Source organism: Pocillopora damicornis, chromosome 14, assembly GCF_964200805.1.
Source record: "Pocillopora damicornis chromosome 14, jaPocDami1.2, whole genome shotgun sequence".
Classification (NCBI taxonomy): Eukaryota; Metazoa; Cnidaria; class Anthozoa; order Scleractinia; family Pocilloporidae; genus Pocillopora; species Pocillopora damicornis.
Genome location: NC_142683.1, coordinates 890690 through 917500, shown reverse-complemented (window position 1 = coordinate 917500; position 26811 = coordinate 890690). Strand labels below are relative to the sequence as shown.

Genomic DNA, 26811 nt, shown 5'->3' with positions numbered 1-26811 from the left:
CAGTGCCATGGAGTCTGCAGCTGTGACGACGGGTCAATACATGGGGATTGGAGCGGGAACCGGCGCCGTTGGTGGAGCTGTGTCATCCATTGCCTCAGATGCCGGGAGAAAGTTTGTTGATGGAGAAGAAGTCACATTGAAGCAGGTAGCTTGTCGCGCAGCCTTTGGTGCCTCCATTGGTGCTGCTGCAGGAATAGCAGGAGGTGCTGTCTCCAAAGCTTTAGTAGGTGGCCAGTCATCAGCAGCAACTGCTAATCTCGAAGTCGAGGTCGGAGAACAGATTGCGATACTGACTGGTGCAAGACGTCTCGCCAATGTTCTGGCTAAGAACATTCCTCGGGCCTTGACAGAGTCTGGAACCGAAGCAGTGATGGGAACAGCAGCTCAATTTGTCGAGGAGCGCTTAGATGATTCTGTGGAAAATCAAAGCCCGGGACAACATCTTGTCAGGGGAGCTTCAAATCTTACTTTCAATGCTCTCAAAGTCGGTTGTCGAGAAACCGTCACTGGACTTGTTTCTCACGCGAAAAACGAAATCAAAGTCTTAAAACGAGTAAAAAAGTACTCGAACGACGATAAAAGCGTGAGGCTTGGTAACAAAAAAGTAGAGAGACAAAATCTTTCTTTGGAAAATAACGAGCATCTCGTCAAATATGAAGAAATCTCTTGTTCAGCAACCTATAATCCTCTGGAATCTGAAGAGCTGTCAGAGGACGAAACGTACCCATTGCCTACCATCTACGAAGAAGCTGACGTCCCTAGCGAACAAATGGATCCCCTGAGTGCAAACGAGTATGTGAACCCCGTGGTCGATATTGATGGTGAAGTTGGCCTGAATGACTCTCGTGGTCAGGTGAAACATGAACGCTTTGAAGAAAACAAAGAGCATCTCATCAAATTGGGAGAAAGCGCATGTTCCCCAACCAATCAACCCTTGGAATCAGACCAACTGTTGGAGAACGAAACCAGTCCACTGCCAGTGGTCAGTGAAGAGGCTTGCGTCCTTGAAGAACACGAATCAGATCAACTAGAAGATATGGAGATCAAATATATATCTGAGGGGGCTTGGACCTCTAGAATGATTGTCAGTTTCTTTCTTGATGGCAAGAAAACTACGAAAACAGTGTCAGGGAGCGGAAAATTCGTCACCATTCCTTCTCGTGCAAAAGATATTGAAGTCAAATTTCAAGTGAGGCGACCATTCTGGGGTGACGTCATGAAGTATAATCGCTTTAAAAAGGAGTGGCTTCAACCTTATGAGCCGCATGTCTTCAGGTACGACAAACCTACTAACCGTACGTTTACCATCAGCGGCAATCTGTGGTGGGAAGCTGTTATGGGAGTCACCAATGAATACCATGATGAAACAAAGGAACTGTGAGGTTTCTGTAAACTTTTAGAACACTGAACTATAAATTAATTTACGGTCATAGGGGAGAGGGAGGAAGGGGGGGAGGATTTTGGTGGTGTAACAACAGAATTTACCTGATACCCCCTCCACGACCCCCGTCGCTCCTTTATGCTCTGTTGTTAGCGACAACTGATCCTTCATCCGTTCCCCTAAAAACCGTGTGATCTTTCCAAAATCCTCTGGACCCCCCTCCTCCCCGGGCCCCCCCCCTCGCGGTAAATAATGCCTGGTTACTTAGTTCCTCATTTTGACAGATTGCACGGATATTTCAATTGTTTGCTTTTTTTTTAGAAAATTAGCATTTCCGTCAATATCAAAAATGAAAGTGGAAGCATGTTGAGTTAGTGCAGGAACAATGGCGTTAGTCTCGCAAGTGCTCGCTTGGAGCTCTCAACGAAACCTCGCTCTTAGGGCTCTGGCCAGTTGCCATAACAACTGTGCATTGTGAGTAACGTAACATAAAAGTTTGATCCTGATTTGCTCAGTAAAAGATGATTCTTATGATAAAAGAAAGTAGGATAGTTAATATAGTTTTTTAAACAAATCATATGTTTTCGGAGACGGTAAATCCTGGTTTTGGTGGACGGCAGCGTGTAATTTGTGCAACGAAGCGTTCTTGGAGATCAAGTCATTCTTCCAGCTTAATGTTCACCAAACAAGGAACCGTTTATCTATGTAAATTTAAATCAGCAAATAGCTTTGCATTCAATAGTAAATGACCGCTCCAATGAGTGTTTAAGATCCGCTCTTTGGATTAATCGTACATCTTTGGTAAAAAAGCGTCGTCTCAGTCGTCAGACAGCGATTATGATCGCATCATTTCGTCGGAGAGAACTGAGATCACTGAACTTATTCGCTTTTTGAACTCAACCTCTAATTGTGTCCGACTCTTTAGCGGAGGATATGAAGTGTTTTTTAATTTTACTAGCATGCACTAATGCAGGCGGGCGATAGAACCGACGAAAATTTCGAGCACGAAAGCTATGCTTACGAAGAGAGGGTTTTCTCAGAATCAGGATTTGAGGATTTAATTTGTAAGCAACCGACATACATTTTTTTCATGAGGCTTGAGATCGTCAGAGAATGATTTAATCTTTTGGTGTGAGAAGTTAAGTAGACATCTGTAGCTACGTGACAGTTTCGATTACGATTATAGATTTGCTTATCCCTAATATCATAGCTCAGCTCAATGTGTTGCGAAATGTTTCCACGCAAAATATTGATTTCCTAGATTTATTATGAATTTGATTGTGCATTAAGGGAGTTGTAATTTCGTTACAGTTAAAGAACAGAGTTAACGTTACAATTAAAAGTAGCATGTAATTTGGAGCGGCATAGGGTAATCAAATTAAGTAGTTGTGCGAGCAGTGATGTATGAAATTAGGTATTTACAGGGCGTTTAAGCGCGTAGGAACTTAGCAGCATGATTGTCAAGTAGAGCCATGTTTAATAGGAAATTAGTGCTCACGAATCGTTGTAGAACATGAGTAGGTCTTGAATATCACACGGAATTATCTGGGTGTGGATTTCCTTAGCTAGTAAATGTAACATTTTTGTAACCCTAGGATTAGATTTTAATAGAGTAGATAGATCGCAGAACGGAATGTGTAATGCTGAATTGTCGACAATAAAGCCTCAATCAAGTGAAAGTATACAGTCCAAGATTACTGAACCAGCGTGGGAAATTCTGGAGGGTTGTCCAATACACCCAAACTGAGCCCGATGTGTAGCGCGTCTGTTTCGCCTCGTGGCTTAAAGAACGACGAATGTTACATATGTAGCGCGCTTGTTTCGCCTCATGGCTGAGAGATATTTTCTCTGCCTCTCGCGAACTGACCCCCGAAGTGTCCGATCGACTCTTGCCGGGACGAACTGTCTCCATCGGATCCAATCGAGTCTGTTTGCCAATATCTTCAACCCCTTTTGCTCCTATTAACCTCTTACTTCCGGTACCACTGATCAAGCGCCTTGCGCCCATTTCTGGTTCCGGTCGCAATCAGACTCAATCCGCCTGTTGGTGAAGACAACCCGACTAAGGTCGGGTGTATTGGACGTGTGTGGTGAAATTCTGCGAAACAATGTTTGCAATCACACTTAGAATTTATAGGAAGGTAGGTGTGTCTAAATATAATTTTAACGCTCCAGCTGTTTAAGAGCAAAACGTGTCTACAGTTACTCCTCTACCATGAACAAGAAGCGTGCGCGCCTGCACATAGCAGCTAAGCTCCTGTTTAGTACCGTACACATCGGTCAATGAGTCGATTTTATTTTTTTACATATATATATATATATATATATATATCCAAGAAATATATATATATATCCAAGAAAACGAAAAAAACGCGCACCTTTGAAACTCAGGCGATAGCAAGTTTGATTTTTCTCTTTACTCACTCAGCGGGAAATTTTTCATGCTAATAGTTATTCCAGCTTCAAACTTTATCGTTGAGCGTCGGCAAAAATTATTCAGGGGGACTAAAAAACAAAAGGAGTTCTGTTTTAATTTCTTGAGAAGCTAATAGTTCATTCGATGTAATGGATCACCGGTTGATAAGGTTGAAACTCTTGAATTTAATGCTTTTCACACGCTGTCATTAAGACTATCACTTAACATCTAATTATTATACACATGTATTCCACTTTCCAACTGAAATAGTCCATTTTACAGTTGCGTGCTAGGTTGCCAAGCCTTTCCACAGGAGTGAGGCTAAGGATGACCTTGTATGATACAGATCTTCCTGCTTTTCAAATGTAAATTACTTTGTTATCATGCTAACTAGGTACTGGTCTCTATCACAACATGGTCAACTTCAACGTCACTCCAAATCAAGGGCTTGGCAACTAAGTACACAACTGTAAAATGGCCTATTCGAAGTATACAAAAAGCGAAAACTGCATGCGTTCGTGTGCTTCACGGCATCTCAGAGGGCCGTTATGAAATATAAAACAAAAAGACAACACCTAAAGAGAACGAAGGAAAAAACAAACATCCTCTCAAAAATACCCACCTTATTCCCGTAAATCAGTTCTTCTTTTCAACATAATATCCCCTCAATCCCTCAACCTCTAATCAAAAAATTCCCATAGCCCTCTGATCAAAACGCTGGTATTATCAACGCCAGGGAAAAGCAACTTCAGTGACAAGTGTCCATGATTAAATCAGGTTCTATCCAAGTGGTATTTTGTTTTGTTTTGTTTTATTATCTTTTCAATTTTTAAAAACTGTTAATAGGGAAAATTATGTAAATTTTATAAAGGGATAGGGCCGATTGGAGTTTATATGGAATCCAGTCAATCAATATGACCACTACATGCAGGTGGCGTATTTTTCGTAAGTAACACGAGTGGCGATATTGAACACGACGTCATAATTCCCGCCATTTCAAATGTTGTTACATTAACTTTATATGTTGTTTGTTGGTAAGTGACGAAGAAGTGAATGTGTTTTCCGAACAACAGGAGAACATGAAAACCGAAAACACAGCACTGTTTTTTGCATATGATTTTCAAGGAAATTCTCGAAAGTTTCGATGCAACAAAGGTAAATTAAAGTTTTGTTCTGTTCGTGCTGAACAGCATTTAAAGGTTCGTTGCGTTGTGAAAAGAGGCTGAAAACAAAAGAATCTGATAGTTTAATTTGACGTGCGGACGTGGCCGATTCAAAGTTCCTCAGGAAACTGCTGACGAATAATGAGCCTTTCCGCGTTCATGGCAGCAGGCTTGTATTTAAGAGTTCCTCCACCCCCTTCCCCCCCCCCCCTCTCTCTCTCTCTCTCTCTCTCTCTCTCTCTCTCTCTCTCTCTCTCTCTCTCTCTCTCTCTCTCTCTCTCTCTCTCTCTCTCTCTCTCTCTCTCTCTCTCTCTCTCTCTTAAGGCGATGGGCGATGAATTTTAAAAGGACTGTATCCTTTACAACCCCGCTATAGTTCCAATAAGAATAATTTTTCTTCTTAGTTCTTGCGTTGAATAGGTACTTTCGAGAGTGCTACAGCTTACCATCCCAGAGTCGTCTTGTTGTAGAGCCGCGAAAGTGTTCGAAAGGCCCGCCATTTTGAAGAAAAACAAGGTGCACCTTTCATGTCCTGTGCTGCAAAGCACGCGACCTCAAATTTTCTGGGATGCGGTCGCTAGCGTTTCATCGTCAGGTTTACAATAATACTGAAGTTGCACATTCAAGTCACTCAGACTTTCGGTTTCCACTCGAGCATTATGCGTGAGCTGTGAATCGTTTCGTGATCCTTCGCTGTCTTTGTTGATTGTAATTTAAGGTTAGTAGCATCTTTATGTAGGAAAAACTGTTGATGCGGTTGAGGTAAGGGCTAAAAGATGCAATCGCTTATTTGTTTAGAATTATGGAGGTTCCAAACTGATCAGTGAGTTTGAAGCAAAATGTTCCTCAGATATGGAATCACAAAAAAAGCTTTTTTTGTTGAAAGATAGCTGTTTTATTTTCGACTATTTCTAGTGAAGATCGACGCTAAGAACGATGAAAATTTATCCCTAGTATTATGAAGTTGACATAAAACACATTTTAAGAGCAGAAATCACTTTCGATTTCAAGGGAACGAAAAATCGATAATGCTTTCGGGATTCAATCATTTTTTTGACTTCTCTCTCGATAGATTCCAACTTGATGGCAAGGAATTTTTCTGAGAAGTAAAATTTTTCGTCAAATCTCCTTGTTTCGGTAAGTACATTGATAAATATAGCGACTGCGTTACTTCCGGGACATACACATCCATCGGAAGGTATATGCATGAATACAATCGATTCAATGTGGTATTTTAGTGAGCTCACATACATTCACTACATATCCGAGCACCTTATGGGTTATTCTAAAGCAATGTTTTAAATTTTAAAATTTTTGCCTTTCATCGTCAGGTTTACAATAATAATACTGACGTTGCACATTCACTCAAACTTTCGGTTTCCATTTGAGAATTATGCGTGGGTCGTGAGTCGTTTCGTGATTCTGCTGTCTTCATTCAATTAAAAACTTGTGAATTACAATTTTGAGTGGCATCTTTATAAAGGAAAAATTTTTGATGCGGTTGAATTAAGAGCTAAAAAGATGCGATCGCCTATTTGTTTAGAATTATGGAGGTTCCAAACTGATCGACTTGTTTAACGCAAGAGGTTCCTCAAATATGGAATCACAAAAAAACTTTTTTTTGTGTTGAAAGATAGCTGTTTTATTTTCGTCAGGTTTACAATAATAATAATACTGACGTTGCACATTCAAGTCACTCAAACTTTCGGTTTCCATTTGAGAACTATGCGTGGGTTGTGAGTCGTTTCGCGATTCCGCTGGCTTCGTTGAATTGAAAACTTGTGAATTACAATTTTGAGTGGCATCTTTATAAAGGAAAAATTTTTGATGCGGTTGAATTAAGAGCTAAAAAGATGCGATCGTCTGTTTGTTTAAAATTATGAAGGTTCCAAACTGATCGACGTGTTTAAAGCAAAAGGTTCCTCAAATATGGAATCACAAAAACACTTTTTTTAGCGTTGAAAGATAGCTGTTTTATTTTCGACTATTTCTAGTCAAAAACGACGCTAAGAACGATGAAGATTTATCCTTAGTATGATAAAGTCACATAAAACACATTTCAAGGGGATGAAAAATTATTAATGCTGTCGGTATTCAATCGTTTTTTGACTTCTCTGTCAAAACACTCATGACGAAGCATGTCAGCAATTAATTTACATCAAATACAAGTCTGCTTTGGTGCCAAAGGAAAACATTTTTCCATAGCGGTTTACAACAATTCAGCGACAGAAGCGGGAAAAAAAATCAAATTTGGAAAAAGTAAATCTAAATAGGCGATCTCTGTATATTCCAAGACGTTTGAGCTTTCGTTAAGTGATATTTTAGGGTGACGCTCTGGGAATAAAAATTTTTAGGGGCCTTTTACATAATATCGAAATGAGTTTTGTTCAAGAGCGAGTTCTTACCGGTTGCCACATGATACCAGAGTAAATTTATTCGAAACGATTCATTTCTGAATGAGTTTATCGGGGTTTTCATTCCAGAACGAAACACTCCACCTGGACGAACTTTTGTACCAGTATAGTGTAAACGCGGTACGACACAAATCTGTATGAATCCTCTTCAGGAGCGAGGGAAGCATAGAAAAAGACAGAAAAGGACACAAATACTTGTTTTTCCAGGCTAAATTATCTTGCATGTAAACGCGAAATGAAATTCATTTCGTTCCGGAACGAAACTCATTTTGGAATTATGTAAAAGTACCTTACGGACGGACCATTAGATTTTTGAGATGGGGGCGTCTGGGGCAAATCACTTTTTATTTCCACTGGGGGGCAAATCTTTGTTTCAGGTGTTGATCGAGGGGGAGAAGTCGATCGGAAATAGGTGGGAATGCCTGTCGTACCTTTTAGGGGTGAAAATCAGCGATCTGGTACCTTTTATGGTGTCTCAAACTTCAGAAACCTAGCTGGTACTTTTTAGGGTGTTTTCCGCTCAATAAAATACCTGAAATAAGCATTACTAGGACGATTTTAATGATCTGACTTGAGCCTCTAGAGCACATCAATCAAGGAGTTTTTATTTTTGGGAGTTTTTAATTTTTTGCTTTTGAATTGGTACTTTTTAGGGGTAGACATCAATTGTTGCCACTCCCACACAGATAAGACTCAGGTACCTTTTATAAAGGTCGTTTTCGAAATTCTAAGCGCGCACCCCCGCCCTCTTATGTAAAGGTGTCTTCTAGGGAATGATGATACGTGCAGCACACTTGAAATTTAGCAAGGACAAATACTGATATGATTTTTGGTGAAGAGAAACAAGTTTTGTCAGCGTCTAGTGACTTGTGCGGAAGGGCCCTTTACCACCGTGTGCATAATTACGCGTCTCGCCAGACGGCGGAAAGTCAACAAAGTGTTCAAACATTAGTATAGAAAACTCCGCCTCTATCTGGATTTTTGGTAGCCTATTGACAATTCGCAATTGAGACTTACTTCTGACGTCACGCGTAATTTTGCTCACCGTGGTAAGTAGCCTAGCCAGACATCTTGAGTACTATCTGTGATACACGCTTGCCAATTCCCCTATCGGCTTTTGGAATCGACTTAACCCTATACTTAACTATTTAACTTACTTTTTTAGCAACTGATCGAGTGACCAGCCATGAGCGACGAGCAGTACAAGTCTTTGTTGATCGTAAACGAATCAAAGGATGCTTGCATCACACTCTACCTATATTCCAGTTTGGATTTTCTATATTTGATATCTTTCTCCTCCAAAATTATCCTTCCAGGCCAGAAATACTTGTATCGCAGCAAAGATTCCTTCAAATTCAAGCTCGTTGCAAGATTTGAAGACAAACCTAAGCAAACACTGTTGAAACCCAGAACTTGGGTTGCAGACAAACTCCTCAAAGTTACTGAAGACCTCCGTCTGACTGAGGGAAAGCTAGAAGATTTTCCATCAGAGAAACGAGTATGTCTTCGTAAACTTCAAAGAGACAAAGAATTAAACACCACAACTGGAAAACGAAACCTGTACGCGATTCTTGGACTAGACATGGATCAGATTCGTCATATGCCAAGAGAGGAGCAAAAAGAAGCGATCAAGAAGGGATTCCGTGAACAAATAAAACGATGGCATCCCGACAAAAATTTTGGCGACGAAGACATCGCAAAGGAGATCATTATGGCGCACGAAGTTTTATTAGATGACGAGATGCGTGCTCGATACCACAACGAGGCTGATTACGACAAAGGTTGGCTGTCCCCCTCAAGATGGAGGGCGATTTTCAATCCGGAACGATTTACAGTAGAGCAGAAGAAAACCTACGAGAAAAGGATGATAATCTTTGCATTATCGCTGGGAATTACAATTGGAGGAATCGTCCTAACTGCGGTCACTGCAGGCTTAGCAGCCCCAGCAGTAGTAACTGTTGGAGGTGTCTTAGGCAGTGCAATGATCGGAGCTGGTTTGCAATCACTACAGCACACTGTGAATGAGAAGTCCGTTGTGACCGAAGAGTGCGATACTACAAAGTGGTTGGTCAAAGATGGGATTGGATTTGTTTTGGGAGCAGTAGTTGGACTTGCTGCAGTAGGCATCACAGCAGGTGTAGCAGGCCTTGGAAAAAGTGCCATGGAGTCTACGGCTGTGAAGATGGGTCAGTACATAAAGATTGGAGCAGGAACCGGCGCCGCTGGTGGAGCTGTGTCATCCGTTGCCTCAGATGCCGGGAGAAAGTTTGTTGATGGAGAAGAAGTCACATTGAAGCAAGCAGTTTGTCACGTAGCCTTGAGTGCCTTCATTGGTGCTGTTGCAGGAACAGCAGGAGGTGCTATCACCAAAGCTTTCGTAAGTGGCGAAACATCAGCAACAACCGCTAATATCAAAGTCGAGGTCGGAGAACAGATTGCGATACTGACTGGTGCAAGACGTCTCGTTAAAGTTCTGGCTAAGAACATTCCTCGGGCCTTGACAAAGTCTGGAACTGAAGCAGTGATACAAACAGCCAGTCAATTTGTCGTGGAGCGCTTAGATGATTCTGTGGAAAATCAAAGCCTGGGACAACATCTTGTCAAGGGAGCTCGCAAAACTCCGAAAGTCGGTGTTCGAGAAAGCGTCACTGGACTTCTCTCTGAAGCGAAAAACAAAATCAAAGTCTCAAAACGTGTAAAAAAGTACTCGAACGATGATAAAAGCGTGAGGCTTGGTAACAAAAGAGTAGAGAGACTAAAAATTTCTTTGGAAAATAACGAGCATCTCGTCAAATATGAAGAAAGCTCTTGTTCAGCAACCTATCAACCTCTCGTCCCTAGCGAACAAATGGATCCCCTGAGTGCAAACGAGTATGTAAACCCCGTGGTCGATATTGATGGTGAAGTTGGCCTGAATGACTCTCGTGGTCAGGTGAAACATGAACGCTTTGAAGAAAACAAAGAGCATCTCATCAAATTGGGAGAAAGCGCATGTTCCCCAACCAATCAACCCTTGGAATCAGACCAACTGTTGGAGAACGAAACCAGTCCACTGCCAGTGGTCAGTGAAGAAGCTTGCGTCCTTGAAAAACGCGAATCAGATCAACGAGAAGATATAAAGATCAAATATATATCTGAGGGGGCTTGGATCTCTAGAATGATTGTCAGTTTCTTTCTTGATGGCAAGAAAACTACGCAACAAGTGTCAGGGAGCGGAAAATTCGTTACCATTCCTTCTCGTGCAAGAGATATTGAAGTCAAATTTGAAGTGAGGCGACCATTCTGGGGTGACGTCATGAAGTATAATCGCTTTAGAGAGGCCTGGTTTCGACCTTATGAGCCGCATGTCTTCAGGTACGACAAACCTACTAACCGTACGTTTACCATTAGCGGCAATCTGTGGTGGGAAGCTGTTATGGGAGTCACCAATGAATACCATGATGAAACAAAGGAACTGTGAGGTTTCTCTAAAACTTTTAGAACATTGAACTATAGATTAGCTTCGAGTAGTGGCCAATTTCCAAAACACCTGTGCACTGTGAGTAAAGTAACATCGAAGTTTGATCCTGATTTGCTCACTAAAAGATGATTCTTATGACAAAAGAAAGTAGGTTTGTTTAGTTTTGTAAACAAATCATATATTTTCAGGGACGGTAAATCCTGGTTTTAGTGAACGGCAGCGTTTCATTTATGCAACAAAGCGTTCTTGGAGATCAAGTCATTCTTCCAGCTTAATGTTCATCAAACAAGGAACCTCTTATCTATGTTAATTTAAATCCGCAAATTGCTTTGCATTCAATAGTAAATGACCGCTCCAATGAGTGTTTAAGATCCGCTCCTATTGGTAGAACCGCTGTGAACAAATAGACGCATTGTTTTTGCTGTAACTTTGGATTAATCGTACATCTTTTGTAAGAAAGCGTCGTCTCAGTCGTCAGACAGCGATTATGATCAGATCATTTCGTCGGAGAGAACTGAGATCACTGAACTTATTTGCTTTTGAACTCAACCTCTAATTGTATCCAATGCTTTAACGGAGGATATGAAGTGTTTTTGAATTTTACTAACATGCACTAATGGAGGCAGACGAAAGAATCGATGAGAATTTGGAGCACGAAAGCTGTGATAACGAAGACAGCGTTTTCTCGGAATCAGGATTTGAGGATTTAATTTGTAAGTATCCGACATACATTTTTTTTCATGTGGCTTGAGATCCTCAGCGAATGATTTAATCTTTCGGTGTGAGAAGTTAAGTAGACATCTGTAGCTACGTGACAGTTTCGATTACGATTATAGATTTGCTTATCCCTTATTTCATAGCTCAGCTCAATGTTTGCTATCACATTTAGAATTTATAGAAGAGTGGGAGACATGTTTAGTTTGGGCATATCATGAATATAAGTTCAGATTTCTATACAGCTCCAAAGTAAAGTAATCTCTCGCTGTAAACTATATTCAATTTTCTGAGAGAGGGTTAGAGGCCTTAAGTCAACAATACATACGATGTAGAGTTTTGAGAAAATCTTTTTTCGATGCTTTTTTGCACAAAACAACTCTAAACATTTATTTTGGCGTTGCCAAATGTTTGTCGTAACGTTTAGTTGCAACTGCTACAGTTATACGTTGGTTTTTTTAGCGGATAAGATAATTAAAAAGACAAATATAAACGATTTTGCGTTGTAATCAGTATGAAAATAAATATGCATGCCTGTGTTTACTTATAATTTCAACGCTCCAGCTGTTTATGAACAAAATGTGTCTATAGTTACTTCTCTACCATGAACGAAAAGCGTGCGCGCCTGCACATAGCAGGTAAGCACGTGTTTAGTACCATGCACATCAGTCAATCAGTACATCGATAAACCTATGTAAAGGCTAAACTATAAATAAATATGATAGCTGCCCTACAGATTAAGCAGATCACTGCCATCAATTGTTGCGGATCGATCGAGCACGTAATAACGATTTAACTTTTTTTTGTTTTAATTTCCAAGCAAGACCAGCGCTTAACATCTTATTATTGTAAACATGTATATCACTTTCCAACTGAAATGTGAACAGTACAAAATTAAAAAGCTGCATGGGCTTATGTGCTTCAGAAAGACGTCGAGTTATAACCGCTTCACGTAAATTGGACTGGGTACCGATTTCTGCCTATAACTGGTTATACGGTTCCAAGGGTAACAGCCATTCGCTTGGCTCTGATGATGAATTCCGCTCAGGTTGTCGAAACGTCAGTCACCGCTACCGACAACAGTCCTTTTCGGGACTACACTCACGATCAAACTATACTTTCACATAATTGGTAATGGTGTTTTTTGATCGGACAAGTAAGCTCAAATTGTTTCCTCTGTCAAGTGCCTTGAGAATCTTTTTCTGGAAGGAGGGAGCACCATGCGAGTCGAATTCACTTCAGGATATTTCATGATATTCCTTTCCCTCCATTGACTTCCGCAGTATAGTGTCCTTCTCCTCCCTTTATGGTCTGTTGCTATGGAGAGACCGGAAACAGACCTTTGAACTATACTTTCCCTCCCCTACTAAGTTTTATCATATAGGCACGAAGTCGAGGTAGAAATGTAATGAATTTTACAGAGCGTGTACTAAATATCGTCAGCTGAATTTCTCGCTTTTCTCTTCATTTCTCGTCGTTCTTCGATTTAGTTATTTGTTATTCAAATCAAAGCAAACAATTCTGAAATGTAGTCCAGTATTTTGAGCAGAACCTTCAAAATAAGGCCTACAGCGACGAGTTTTTTGTCGATATTTGCACATCTTTGTGTTGGGGAGTCTTTCGCCGGTTTCAACGGTAATCGAGCCTTTTGCCGTTGTTTTTGTCTTCGGTGACGGCTCTCTTTCGCTGTCGTTTTTTGCTTTGAAGAACGCTAAAACTGGCGGGCTTGGAAGTAATTAAACGATCTTCATTTATACACCATGGCGATCGCGAATCGACAGGTACAATGGAAGAATGCGAAACGGAAGATCCAAATTGCTCATCATCATGCGACGGCATAGAGAAAGACGACACACAGGAGTGGTGTTCTGACATTTTAGGCGATGATAGTTATGTAGAAGAAACACTGTCCAATTCCGATAATCTGGAGGTTGAAAGTGGAGTAGAAAGTGCCACAGGAGATGTAGCTGAAGCAGATTTTCTTGAACCCGAATTCGCCGGAGACGAACTATATTTGCAACTGGGAGATCTTGATTTGACAACAGAACAGGCGCAGGAAACGTTGAAATATTTTAGTAAGTATTGATTCTTGTGTACGTTTGATTATTTACGATTGAAACGCTGTGTGATTTGAATGGAACAAGTAAATAAACATTTGTGGGAAATACTAGAAGAATCGATCAAGAATCGTTATGTTTCTACATTTACACCACAATTGGCAATATGCAATGTTTGAATCAAATTAGTGGATGATAATCAAGACATTTCTGACAAATATTGCGAACGAACCTTTGCTCCTTGTATTGCAGACATTCTTGAATTAATTTTTTAGTGTCTCTTGTTCTTGAAAGTCATTATTTTACTAAATAAAATTCGCGATTTAACTTTAACAATAGGGACACAAGTATACTTGTTAAATTATTCTTATTGAAAAGAAATTTTTGACTCTATTTACTGCTACAGTTATGTAATCACCTGTGAAATATTGATTATTTTCTGACGAGAGACATATATAGATCATTATTTATTTGTTCTCTTCTGTTTTCCTTTAATTGAAACATTTCATAGACTTTTCACAGTTTGTAATCGGCAATGTTATATGAACTTTGTTTTCTTTAGTTGTCGTGTTGTGTTACTTCTGATGTTTTCCATTGTCACGAGACTTATTATGATGGAAGCCAATTCCTGTTTCTCTGTTATCATTATTTTTGGTAAAGTTTCCGCTCAGCCCCATACTATTGTAAAACAAATCTGTTTTCCCAATGGAAATGTATTGTTTTTGTCATTGTTTTCTCTGTTCAAGAACTGAATGTATAATGTTTACGTTTTAAAGACAATCTCGTATGCAACGTTAATGATAAGGTCCTTCCCTTTGAAGAACATAAACATTGAATTATGAAAAGTATTAATGTCTTGGATGACGAACAGAATTCACCTCTCTGACTTTACACTGGCATGTGAAGCTTAAGAAAAATCATTTTCAAGCCAGTTATCATTGTTTTATATTCTTGTCTGTACTCTGATGCAGTTCAGCAGTTTTGCATCCTTGCCATTTTTAAGCTTCAAAATGTAGCATTGTGTCTGTACTTAAAGCATGTGTACACAGTACACGAGTGAATTTGGGTTTAGGAGTCAAAATAACTAATTTGCAAGTCAAAGAATTTGGTTGCTGAGTTTATTACCAAAGTGATATCCCTGCTTATAAGTCTTATAAGTCTTCACAACATGTTTCAAAGATGCTTAAAACTGGGGCATTTTTAAAATACTTTCTCTCACTTTTCTGTTACATGAAAAGCATTCATTTTTATAATTGCTTGTTATATTTACATATTGATGAAGTTGTTAATCCCTTTTTTGATCTCATGTGGAATTTACATTGTAACATGTCCAATTGTGTATAGCTAGAGATAGTTGAAATGAGACATGTTTTGATCTTCTGAAACCATTTATGGCCAAACAAGCCACTAATACCAGTGTTTTTGGCGAAAATAATTTCTTGAATACTTGTGGTTTACCAATTAAATACGGTAACCAAGTGTGATTTAAAAAAATTAATAACCTGAATTCCTATTCAAAAGATACCTTCTTCTCAGGAATACCACTCATTGCAGTTGCAGGCTTGCAGAAAAAAAATATCACTATATGTAATGTTAAAAGACAGACTTAAATCTATTTTTGAACTAAAGAGACATGGCCTTGAATTATTAAAAGCTTATAGTTGTTATTAAACTTTACAAGCTTCACATGCAATCCATTTTTAAACTGTGTTTATCTTCAATGATGAAAAGTATTGCAATACCTGTAGTTAGATCAAAAGCTCTTTAGAATTTTATGCACATGTCCACTAATGTTTAAATTTTGGTTATTATAACTCTGTAGACAAGGAGGGATGTCTGTTTCTTAATCAAAAGTAATGGTATTGGTAGACAACATTTGTCATTATGCTGATTGTTCAGTGACGTAGTAATATCTTCAAGTTCAATTAAGCTGAGGAATTTTTTTGATTCTTCAAAAGTCTTTGAGGAGATCTGATCACCTCAGTTTGTTTATTTCCCTAGATATTGTACTTGTGCTGAGGCTTAACATGATGAATTTCATTTTATTTTATGCTAGATTATTGGTACAAATTGAATTTTAATTCAATGAAGTAGGGCTCTTGCCAATAGCAGAGTGAGTCATGTTGAATAATTAATGACTTTCAAGCAGATAAGTTATTAAAAAGTAGGGTGCACTGTATTTTAAAGCGCTGATATCAGAACTTTACTTTTCAAAGAAATCTGTTGTATTTTTAATGGAATCTTTGGTCCCTGAAGTGAGGAAAGCTTCAGTTTTTAAGCTTGATGCAATAGTTATTGATACAGTGCGCTGCTGAAATTTAGGTAAAAGGTTGCAAATTTACATTGCTGACAATGTTTTGCGATGGAGCAATTTAAAGGTACTGTGTTAAATGTTTTGCATATCTTCTTGATTTTCCAGACACTTCAATTATGAGATTACACTAAAGTGATGTCTCCTCATTGTCTTAGAAGACAATTTTGTGGAATTAAGTTGTGGAAATGATGATGTTCTCTGTGTGATATAGCATATGAATTGCATGAAATTAACTTTTGCAATAAACCATTAAACATTAAAGTGAAATATCTGCAATATTGCCCATCAGTATTAGTTGTAGAGGTTCCATATTGAGAAGGCCTCAGCTTTTAGGTTATATTAATAAAGATTAGTTAGAAAGAGTGTGTGGACAGTTCAGGCAAGAGTCATTTTAAATATTCAAAAACAGCTGTTGATACACTATACATGTCTTATGAATTTAACGTGAAAATTTAAACCATCACAACAATTTTAAAAAGTATTGCTGTAAATTTGATGTTGGCTACAAATTGGAAATTTAAAACATCTAAAAGTGTTAAATCAGCTTCAACTCTTAAAGTACACGATGTAACTTGATGCACGCCACATTATTAGGGTAAATTGCTCTGGCTATCAGCAACTGTGAATTATATTTGAAACTTGAGTATAACATTTTTTTTAAGTAGCTTCTAGATATTGGGGGAAAATGTTGAAGAGAAATCATCTGGGATCTTTTAGAATACTCGTAGCTAATAATTATATTCTAATGAACACATTTATTACGAAATTAATCAGTACTGCAACTGTGCAAGTTGGTTATATGGGTGATATTTTATCCAGACACTGTAAGTCTGTATGTACCATTTACCAGTTTTGTTACTGGTTCAAAACAGAGAAATTCAGGCAGTTCATACAGCTTCATAGCTAGGAGAATTCTTTGGTTACAATCCAGAATTTTCCTGCTAAATGTCAATTGTCTGAGCAAGTTTTTATTCAGAGTTTGATAACATTTTTTACACCAATTTCTCCTGGTTTCATTTCTCAATGGAAACTCTGAGAATTTTGAAAACACTCAATCCAAATTTTGAAAAGTAATTATTCTTCTTTATCTGTTTTAGCTTTGGCATCAGATCGAACCAACCAGATGAGTAAGACGTACAATGATTTGGATGCCATTTTGCAGCTTTTACAGGAGGTATGTAGCAAAGCTATGTAATGGTAATAGGACTGAATTGGACATCACCAAGTCCTCTTACCAAGTAATCATAATCATTCCAATTTTCAAGGTAGACATTGTTTAAAGTAAAAATTTCCTCCATTTTCAAAATTCCCAAGTTTTTAAGGGTAATGGTTGCTGCTATGTTCTGTGATTGGTGAATTTAGCTGATTGGACTAAGTATGATTGGATGTTTTAACTGTCAGATTACTGGTGTCTGATTATAGCCAACTGCCCGATTACACATTCTGATTAAAACTTTACAGAATAATTATTGAAAAAAACAAGCAGCCAATGCACCAATCGCATTTGAGCATATTTATTGTTGAACCAAGATTTGCTGAAAAGTTTGCAAATGCCTTTCCTATTCTATTTACTCCCACAAAGCTTCTGGCTTTGCTATTCTGAGCAGATGCAGGACACTCTCTCCTTTGCACTGGAACACAAATCCAAAGATCAGGGGTCCAATTCATAGCAGGGTTCCTAGATTTAATCCATGTGCAATGCTGGTGACAGTACAATGAACATCTTTCTTTAAGATTAATATCTATGCCTTGATTAGTGGTCTGATAATCAAACAATGTTTATAGTACCTCTCTTATCATTAATCTGTAGGAAGAAGAAAATAAAATGTTATTTGCAAGCAAGGTGTTTTCAAAATTGGCCATGCTATACTTCACTATACTGTGCAAGCAAGGACATCCTTCCTTTTCCCCTTCTTTGGGAGGGAGGTAGATGGAAGCTCTGCTTCCAGAGTACATTTTTTCTTTTGTTAATATGGATCTGTTAATCTTTATTGACAGAAAGAGAAGGACTTGGAGCTTGCAGCCAGAATTGGCCAGGTACAATAATTGTTGTATTTAAGAACAGCCACATCCCAAATTATATTGCAGTACTTATCATCAATAATCATCATGTATCAAAACTTTATGGCATAATTATAGGCTTTCACTTGTTTCTGGCAATAATTACAATTACCTATTTATTTAATCAATAAATAACTTTGCCTTTAATTTCTTTGTAGTCCTTATTGGAGAGGAACAAGCAACTATTGGCCAAAACACAGGCATTTGAAAATTTGGTGTCAGAATGCGACGAAAAGGTCTGAGTTACTGTTACTGTACCAAAGGCATTGAAGGTTCCCCTAATTCCCAACACTAATGATATCAAATAAGTAATTAATTATCAGTTAATAATCAGATGAACCACAAAGTAAAATGGAATGGGATTTTACCAACTAGACTTAACTCTTTAACCTCTAACAGTGACTGGCATCTAATTTCTCCTTACAGTATCACCCCTGAATCAAACATTCAGGTCATGAGAATAAGGGGAATGATCACTAACTAAAGATCTCATGATTGTTAACCAAATTCTCCTTGTCAGCACCTAAAGAAAAGCAAAGAGAACCTTATGGAGAATATGCTTACTGATGTTATGGTGAAAATGGTTTTAATAGTATATATAATATTGAACCAACACACAGCTCTTCAACTGGCTCATTTAATGTTGTACTTCTATCACCATCATAAGAAAGACTTCTTTTCAGGACTACCCATACCTGGGCATTCTCAATTGCTCTGACGAAGGGCTAATGCTCAAAACGTCAGCTTTTAAACTCTTTACGGAAGCCAGTTTACGTTTTCAAGGCAGTTGATAATGCTTAATTACCCTGTTATACTCTCCAACTGACCTAACACCGCAGTTTCTTTAGAAACTTACCTCCTTTATTCATTAATCTCTGTTACTGTTTGATTATGCTGTCAATTTAATCCTAGGAAATACACCCATGTCATTTAATTTGTTTTGTTTTGTTTTTTTCATGTACAGGAGACACAACTTCAACATGAAGTATCCATGAAAACTGAACTTCTCCAGAAATTCATTAAAGATCAGGAAATGGACGAGTTCTACCAGTTATCTCATCGCTCTGATGAAGACAGTCGCAGGTGGGTCTTTAGAGTAGGTTATCTTGATAGTGTACCAAAATCTCCTCACTAGTTTGCAAGGAATTGTATTGGGGCTTGTTGGGAGAACTGCTAATCAGATCTTGTGAGTTATTTGGGTTAAGAGGTATACTCCTCCATTTTTTGAACAGCACTGACAGCTCTTGCAGAGATGACTCCATCAATTCACTTCAACAGAAATGCCAGGCTCTGGAGCAACAGAACACTCATCTCATCTTAGAGGTACAGCATTTACTCTCTCAAAATGATTTTCTTAGTTATTGGTTGACCAACTTTGTCCATTATAAAACTGGAAAACAATCAATGCTCTCTTTTTCTTTTAGATCACTGCAGGGTTTTTAGTCTTTTATGAATTGAAATTAGCCCTTTTTTTTTATATTACTCCATGTAAAACAAACCCCTTTGTATTACAAAGATCCTCTCTCTCCAATATAAACACATGGAAATGATGCAAAATTTAGCTGTTACTTTTAATGGATTTCCTATTAAACTAGCCCTTTGCTTTTTTGGGGGAGAGGCTTTCATTATGAACAGACACAGAATTAGACAGACAGAGAGACAGATCGGCAGTCAGACAGATAAATGAAGGGGATAAGTTTCTATAGAAACTGTGGTGCTGTGTTAGTAAGAGAGTATGACAGGGTGATTTGGTATTATCAACTGAGTTGATAACGTAAATTGGCCATCATGTAGAGTTGCGAAGCTGACATTTTGAGCATCAGCCTTAGTCATGCACTCTGACAAGGAGCTAACTCTGACAAAGGGCTGGAGAAGGGGTAATGCTCAAAAATTCGGCTTTACTACTCTTTAGGATGGCCAATTTATGTTATCAACTCAGATGATAACACCAAATTTCCCAGAAAGACAGATAGACAGTCAGACAGACTGACGGCAAGACAGAAAGATAGCCAGACAGTCAGACAGACTTGCGGCAAGACAGAAAGATAGCCAGACAGACAGACAGACAGACAGACAGACAGACAAACAGAAAGAGTACATGTAATTGTAACTAAAGGAGAATCCCTCTTCTGACAGGGGAAACTTCACTAGGAAAAAGATTGACAACCTTAAAGTGAACTGATCTTTAATTACTTATTTTGGTATGTAAGTTAATTTTGTTTTGTAATGACATGGTAATTACATTGCAGGCTCTACAGCTAAAGGAAGAAACAGCAACTGTGGAAATGAAGGAACAACAACTGGTTCTGGACTGTGTCAAACAATTAGGTGTGTTGATTAGTATTCAAATAAAGTATCACTAGTATCCTGCTGCAATGGGCAGAAAGTGAGGAATTTCCAGAAGTTTACAATTGACTAGAAGTTTTTAATGGTGGTTTTGTTCTTTGACTCAGTGGAAGCTAAAGATCAGATTTCTGATTTGACGGACGAGATCTCACAGAAGGCAGAGGATAACATCAGACAGCAGGTTCATAAAAATTTTTCATCATAATGGTGGCAGATTCAGTTCATTTACCCATAAAGATGTTGATAGCATTTTAATGAGTAATCTTCCATCTTGTCATTTTTATTCTTAGGAGGAGATCACTCATCTTATTACAACTGTTGTGGATCTTCAAAAACGGCACAAACAGGTCAGTGATGAGTACTTGTGACAATTCAGTATTAAACCCTTTAATCTTTGTGTGTGATCAGCATCTAATTTCTCCCTACAATATCACCCCTGTATCAAAAATTTGAGTCAAGAGAATGAAAAAAAATGATCACCAACTGATTGTTGCACATTCTCCTGGTCAGCACCTCAGGGCATGTTTAGAGAACAGTATGGAGAGTATACATACTGTTTTTATGCTGTAAAGGGTTACATGACAATCCTTTAAAATTTTTTCTGTAATAAGTGATGTAGGGCAATTACATCTTGGCCCTTTTTTTTTCTTTTTTTCATCAGTCATGTTAGACTTCTAATATTACTTCACTTTGTCCTACGTGATTCAATTTTGATATTTTAATTTTCAGCTTTCAATGGACAATGAAGAACTGCAAAGTTTACTGAACTCTTCCACAGCAAATCAGAACCAGCTTCAACACAAGGTAATGTCTCAAAACTTGGGGAGATTGCAATTTTCCCTACCTGAAAATAACTATGTAGTCTTTACAAGGACTCAGCTTTAGCTCACTACAGAAAGGAGGGGGGGGGGGTGATGGTCATACCACTGCCTATCAAGAATGAGAAATAAGGTGGCCAATTGGTCTGGGTTTGACTACAGTCAGGGTCATTGTACTTCTTTAATGGGCAAGGGACTTTACTGTTCTATTGCCTCCCTCCAGCAGGCAAAAAATGGGCACTTAAAAACTGGACACTACACTATCAATACAATATCAAGCAGACAAGTAATGAGAATAGAGAAAAATATCAGTTAGGGGATTATTAGTTGATCCAATACCAAATTCTCCAAACTTACCTCATATGAATTGTATGACAGACAGTAAGGAGAATTACTAAGGAGATCATGGGAGTTAAAGGGTTAAGAGGTCTGGGCAGGAGACCTGGCTGGGTCATTGTGTTGTTTTCTTGGATGAGACATTTCATTCCTACAGAGCTGCTCTCCACCCAGGAGTATAAATGGGTAGCGGTAGGTTGTAGGGGAAGTCAGATGAAATGCCAAGGGGGTTACCTTGCAATGGACTGGTATCCCATCCAAGGGGGAGTGGTGATGTTCCTAGTCGCTCCATGCTATGGAAACTGGGATAAACTACAGTTGGGTGGGCCACTTGGCCCAAGCACAGACTTGACTATCCAAAATGATGGTAATAGTCTAAGTCGCTTCCTGCTACTGAAACTTGCGTAAGCCCCTGCAGTGTGACTCATTTGTCTCTTCTGCCTGAGGTGTACATTTTTGTCTGTACAAACATTAAACCACATTGCATAAAACTTGTTGTACATGCCCATTATGGTCTAAGACAAGGTTGTTTAGAAACACTGGCATTGCCTATTAACTGACTTGGATTTTCTCTGTTTCTGTGCAAGGTGGATGATTTACATGAAAAATACCATGAATGTTTGGAAATGCTAATGGAAAATCAGGTGAGTAACAAGCACGTTAACAGGATTTTACAACAGGGGTTCGCACACCTTTGTCCTCTTGGAATCCAGGGGCTTAGCAGTTGTTGTGTTCTTGTGAATTATTATTTGTGAATGGTTACAGCCAAATATTTTTCTTGGATAAAATGGAAAGCAGGGAGGGTTGTTTCTGTCTGTCTTTTTCTTCAGATTATTTTTGTGCAGTTAGTGGTACCTCCTTCCTAAATTTTTTTCCTAATTTTCTTTGCCTTGCAGCGGGAAGTGAAAAAGTTAAATACAAAGATTGAGTAAGCACCAAACCATTTTTAGCTAGAAAATATTTTTATTTTTATGCCTATCTTCATCAAGAGATAACTTCTTCATAATCCTGTCCATGTAAACAAAGTCAACTTCGCAAAAGTAAAGCAAAATGGATGAGTGAGGGAGAATGGTACAGAAATTTCTTGGAAAGGGAAGAAAGTTACATGTACTCATGGAATAAAAAATCGTCCTTGCATTATCCCTTTACTCCGTAGTATCAGTATGCATATTCTCCATACTGTTCTCTTTACATCTCTTAAGTTGCTGACAAGGAGAATTTGTTTAACAATCAAGAGCTTTTTTTAGTTGTTGATCATTTCCTTTATTCTTGTGACCTTTGTTTGTGTGATCAGGGGTGAGATTGTAAGGAGAAATTAGATGCTAGTCATTCTTTGGGATCAAGGGGTTGATAGTCCTTAATTATTTTCTTCTCTATGCGTGTAATCACTGATGGTGTCTATACAAATATTTCAGGAGTGGTAAACTGCCCAGAAAGTTGTCTTCATCACCGCAGCACTCCTACCATGTAAGTTAAAATGTGAGATGCAAGAATAAGACCCATTCCCCTCAAGTCTGTGTATACAACTCTTGTTGTGGCCACTCGAGTTAACTCTGCTGAGCAGTAGTTTCTACTTTTTTTTTCGTTTATTTTGTTGTTGATCGACATTTCTAATTGACTTCTTGTTATTTATGATAGGATGCGCGTGACTCCATTGCTTTGGAGATCGAGGAAAGCGTCAAAAGAGACCTTACCTCCCAACAGGAGAAACGGTTAGATTATTTACTGTGAATTAAAATGGGGGAAAATGTGTCGTTATGTTATCACCAAAAAAACGTAAAGATGGGTCTTTGTATATTTTAACTTGCTACCGTTTTCCTACTCTGTTTAAGGCGATCACGATAATTGCAGTAACTTTGAAGGTTTTTAATCTATGCTCTTTTTCTAAACGAGGCGTTTGGGTATCTCAGAAAAGGTAATTTTAATGACTTGACGAAACATGTCACTGATGAAGTTTAATATTTTATTTCTTGTAGAGAGCACACTGCTCGTGTTATGGAAACTGTGCGTGCTATTAACACAAAAAGAACCCGAAAAGGTCTAACATCCAATTCGAAGGATGCCAATTCTCCTGAGGGGTCAGGCTTTAAATTCACTTACTCCCCTGCAGTAACTGAATCGAAAGCCTCAGTGGAAGGTGCGGGAAAGACTCAAGCTGGGAACCCTGTGGCGGGTGAGTACAGACTGTTTCAAATGGCGGCAGAGCTGTGATAAAACGAGTGTAACGAACCAGACAGAACTGGTTGGTAATGAGGCGGATATAAATTCGAATGATGATTTAAGAAGGGTGACATTCTTTGATATTAAGTAAATAGTCCATTGCCTTGCAGAACTCAACGAACAGAGAGGCAGTACTTGTGACAAAATTTCTTAGAAGGTTATTCACTAGGTTTTTCTTTTTTTCCCCACAGATCGGCGAGTATCCTACGGACGTCGCCCATTCAGAGCTCCAGAAAAACTCCAGATTGTAAAACCAATTAAGGGTTCCGTGACGCTGCATCAGTGGAAAAAATTAGCCAACCCCACCCTGAATTTGGCGGAGACTCGACCTGGGGTACACGTTAAAGGAGAGGGCCCGGATGCACAGGAAAAGGAGCCAAGAGAACGGAAGGAGTCAAGTGATTTGGACGTAGACGAGTACGAGGAAGATGAGCCCTTGTATATGAATCTTCCCCGTACTTCGGAGAGTACCTCCGAAGCTGCTAGCCAAACAGGGACAGAAGATGGCGACGAGGATGATGAACCAATCCAGATGCGAGTCTCTCACGGGCTTGAAAAAGGGACCACGTCCCAAAAGAAAGAAGAGACTATGGCTGGGAAGGGTAGCTCTAAAAAGACTTCTCCACAGCAGCTAGGGCTAATATCGCTTGTAAGCGGTCAAGGCTTCCAGGGAGGTTTCAAAGAACGTGGTGGCGATAGCGGCAGTATCTTGACGCACTTGCTAAACAGCCCCTCCTCGACATCTTCAGGGACATCCTCAGTGGGTAAGGTACTTGCTGACGTCCTCAGTAAAGCAAGTAAGGAGGCCTCTGAAAAGGAGCCTAGTAGGGCCGAGTCTCTTCGCAACTTGGCGAATTACTTTAGCGAGAAAGAGCGTGGTAATAGCTCGGCGCAATCCCAAGTCAAATCACCTACCTCCCCTCCCCCAGTAGTACCTTTCACAAGCACCCTACCCTCGTCTGGAGGTGGAATGTTGTTGAGCAAGATACTCGGTACTAGTGGCTTATCAGCTGGTTTGACGATACCTGCGCCAATTACTACGACCGCTAAGACCAGTGGTCTGCCCAGCACCACGAGCAGTACATCAACCACTCCAAGTGTTCTTACCCGAAGTACTTTGGTCAGGAACTCCAGCGGTAGTAACTTATTAAACTTGGCCCAAAGTGCAATGGTAGAAGATGCCTCAAATAAGCGTCACAGTTTAGACTCGTCTCAGCTGCTTAAGAAATCAAATAATTCCGAGTCAGAGTCGTCTTCGGGACTTAATTTTTCTGAATTGAAGTTTCCCACACTGCGCAGGCGTGCCAGCAGCGGTGATCTACAAGAGATGGGAAGTTTAAGCAGTTTTGACCAGTTTGGCAGTGGAGGACTAGGCGCACGACTGAAACGAAGCTCTAGTATCGGTAATATGAAGGACCTCAGCAACGAGAGCCTAGCAGGGTCCTCAGGAGACGCTTCTGAGGGGGGCTTTTTCAATCGTCTTCGTCGTACACCAAGTATAGGGAGCCTAACGAGTCTGGTGCAGCGATCCAATTTTTCGGTTGGTTTTTCAAATTCGCTTGCAGGATCAAAGCAACGTTCTACAAGTTTAGATGTCCTTCCGGTGTTCAAGCCCGGTGAATCGCCTCCGTCTCCTTCCAAGTTCGATCAAGATGGGGGACATTTCTTTGGCAAGAATGCGCCTTCTTCCAGTCTTGACGCAATACCCGGAGCCACCGGTGGGTTTTTCGGCGGAGGCACTAAATTGAGTAGCTTGGCTGGGGTCCGGGGATTTTGGTCCCAAGGAGGGAGTAAGAGTTTGGACAGCCCTGCCGCACCTGTTCAGGCGCCACTCCCGAAGAGTGAAGAGAGACTGGAAAAAATCAACAACGCTTTCGCGTTTGAGGACTTCGGAGGACTCGGCTTGATGTCCTTCTTCGGAGGAAAATTGCGTGGGTCAAGATCAGATAGTCAGTAACATTAAAACCGCTGGGACGTGTCAGAGACGGACAACCTCCAGCAGGGTTGGAAGCAACGCTGAGATGTTTGCTAATGGTTTTTCTGTTGATGCGGCTGTTTTAAACAGAAATTTTCAAATCAAATTAAAGTTAACGATGGCAGTGACGCCAAAGTGTAATAGTAAAATTGAAAATAATGATGAGGATGTCTTTTTTTTTTATATTTTTTTACGGACTATTTAGCATTTGAATGGTAACTTTGATTCTGTTATTTTTGAATTGGCTCATTTTTATCCTCTTGTTAATCTTTATTCAACAATGAGATGGTAATCGATTGTCGAAGTACGCTCAAGGGTCTCGTGACATATTGCGAGAAGTGATAACGAGAAAAAATTATTTATTAACCCTTTAACTCCCAGAAGTGATTAACATAAAACTTCTCCCTACAATATCCATACATTATTCAGCAAACAGGTAATGAGAATATTCAAAGTTATCCGGTAGAAGCTGCTATCTTGATCTAACACCAAGTTCTCATAACTAATTTACAAGGAAATGTGTAGCAGCTAGAGGGGAGAATTAACAATCAGATCTTGGGAGTTAAAGGGTCAAGTATCAATATTGCTCTTTGAAGCACGTCGCGATATTACCTCGTCAAAGGGAGGATGAGTGAGCTTAAGTAAATAATTTTTAATTTTATCAGTGGTGGAATGACCTAAATCACCAAGCCATTTTGTGGTGACTCTTCGAGCTAGGATCTTGCAGAGTGGTCTTATTTTTAACCGTTGTTATGGTGTTTCTCATGGTATAAAGGTTTTTAGTGTATATTGTACAAGTAAAGGCAGCTCAAATGAGGGAAGAATTTACGAAGGATAAAAAAAAATTATTACGAGCTCACAATCAAGGGGGGTATTTATTGGTAAAAAGATATTCGTGTGGTTCAAATTTGCCCCACCTTGCATTGTGTAAGATAAATATATATATTTTTGGTTCAGAAAATAAGGTGTGGTTAGATGCAGCTATTAGTTCCTAAGCAACCTTCTGCTTTTGTTTTCAGTTGGTTAAGAATAAAATAAATGAGTTGTAAAGGTATGTTGTATCTCACCCGTTATTGCCTCCTCACCTCCAGATCATTTCAATGGGTGAAATACCAGGCTTCTGTTTCCGTGGGAAG

The 26811-nt window shown here is 39.3% G+C and overlaps 3 protein-coding genes across 4 annotated transcripts in view; all 3 read left to right on the top strand.

Annotated features, from left to right (window-relative positions):
• LOC113671604 (uncharacterized) overlaps positions 1 to 3060 on the top strand; it is a 7116-nt gene extending 4056 nt beyond the window's left edge. Inside the window, exon 2 of the mRNA XM_027187850.2 lies at positions 1 to 3060. This exon is cut by the window's left edge and continues 989 nt beyond it. Coding sequence (XP_027043651.2) covers positions 1 to 1381 — 1381 coding nt within the window. The 3' untranslated portion in view covers positions 1382 to 3060.
• A 5500-nt stretch (positions 3061 to 8560) lies between these two features.
• On the top strand, positions 8561 to 10944 carry LOC149033898 (uncharacterized). The gene has a single exon (XM_089194140.1). It carries the CDS (start codon positions 8561 to 8563, stop codon positions 10832 to 10834), a length of 2274 nt encoding a protein of 757 aa, XP_089050266.1. The 3' UTR covers positions 10835 to 10944.
• Positions 10945 to 11265: 321 nt separating this feature from the next.
• LOC113671402 (uncharacterized) lies at positions 11266 to 26729 on the top strand. Of its 2 annotated transcripts, none has more exons than XM_089194139.1 (16): positions 11266 to 11547; positions 17017 to 17093; positions 17918 to 17956; positions 18139 to 18216; positions 18945 to 19063; positions 19213 to 19303; positions 20230 to 20308; positions 20434 to 20507; positions 20617 to 20673; positions 21056 to 21130; positions 22068 to 22124; positions 22377 to 22408; positions 22896 to 22947; positions 23119 to 23192; positions 23457 to 23653; positions 23892 to 26729. In XM_089194139.1, the coding sequence occupies exons 1-16, from the start codon at positions 11451 to 11453 to the stop codon at positions 25655 to 25657; spliced, it is 2964 nt and encodes a 987-aa protein (XP_089050265.1). In that variant the 5' UTR covers positions 11266 to 11450; the 3' UTR covers positions 25658 to 26729. The 2 variants fall into 2 exon arrangements, with proteins under 2 accessions (XP_089050265.1, XP_089050264.1); XM_089194138.1 differs by lacking the exon at positions 11266 to 11547 and adding an exon at positions 12161 to 13623.
• Positions 26730 to 26811: the final 82 nt, after the last annotated feature.

Excerpts from the sequence above, each read along its gene's own strand:
- LOC149033898 (XM_089194140.1), top strand. The coding sequence starts at position 8,561 with ATGAGCGACGAGCAGTACAAGTCTTTGTTGATCGTAAACGAATCAAAG.
- LOC113671402 (XM_089194138.1), top strand. The coding sequence starts at position 13,335 with ATGGAAGAATGCGAAACGGAAGATCCAAATTGCTCATCATCATGCGAC. Across the intron at positions 20,309-20,433 it reads GGACTGTGTCAAACAATTAG|TGGAAGCTAAAGATCAGATT; the intron begins GTGTGTTGATTA and ends TCTTTGACTCAG. Across the intron at positions 22,125-22,376 it reads AAATGCTAATGGAAAATCAG|CGGGAAGTGAAAAAGTTAAA; the intron begins GTGAGTAACAAG and ends TTTGCCTTGCAG.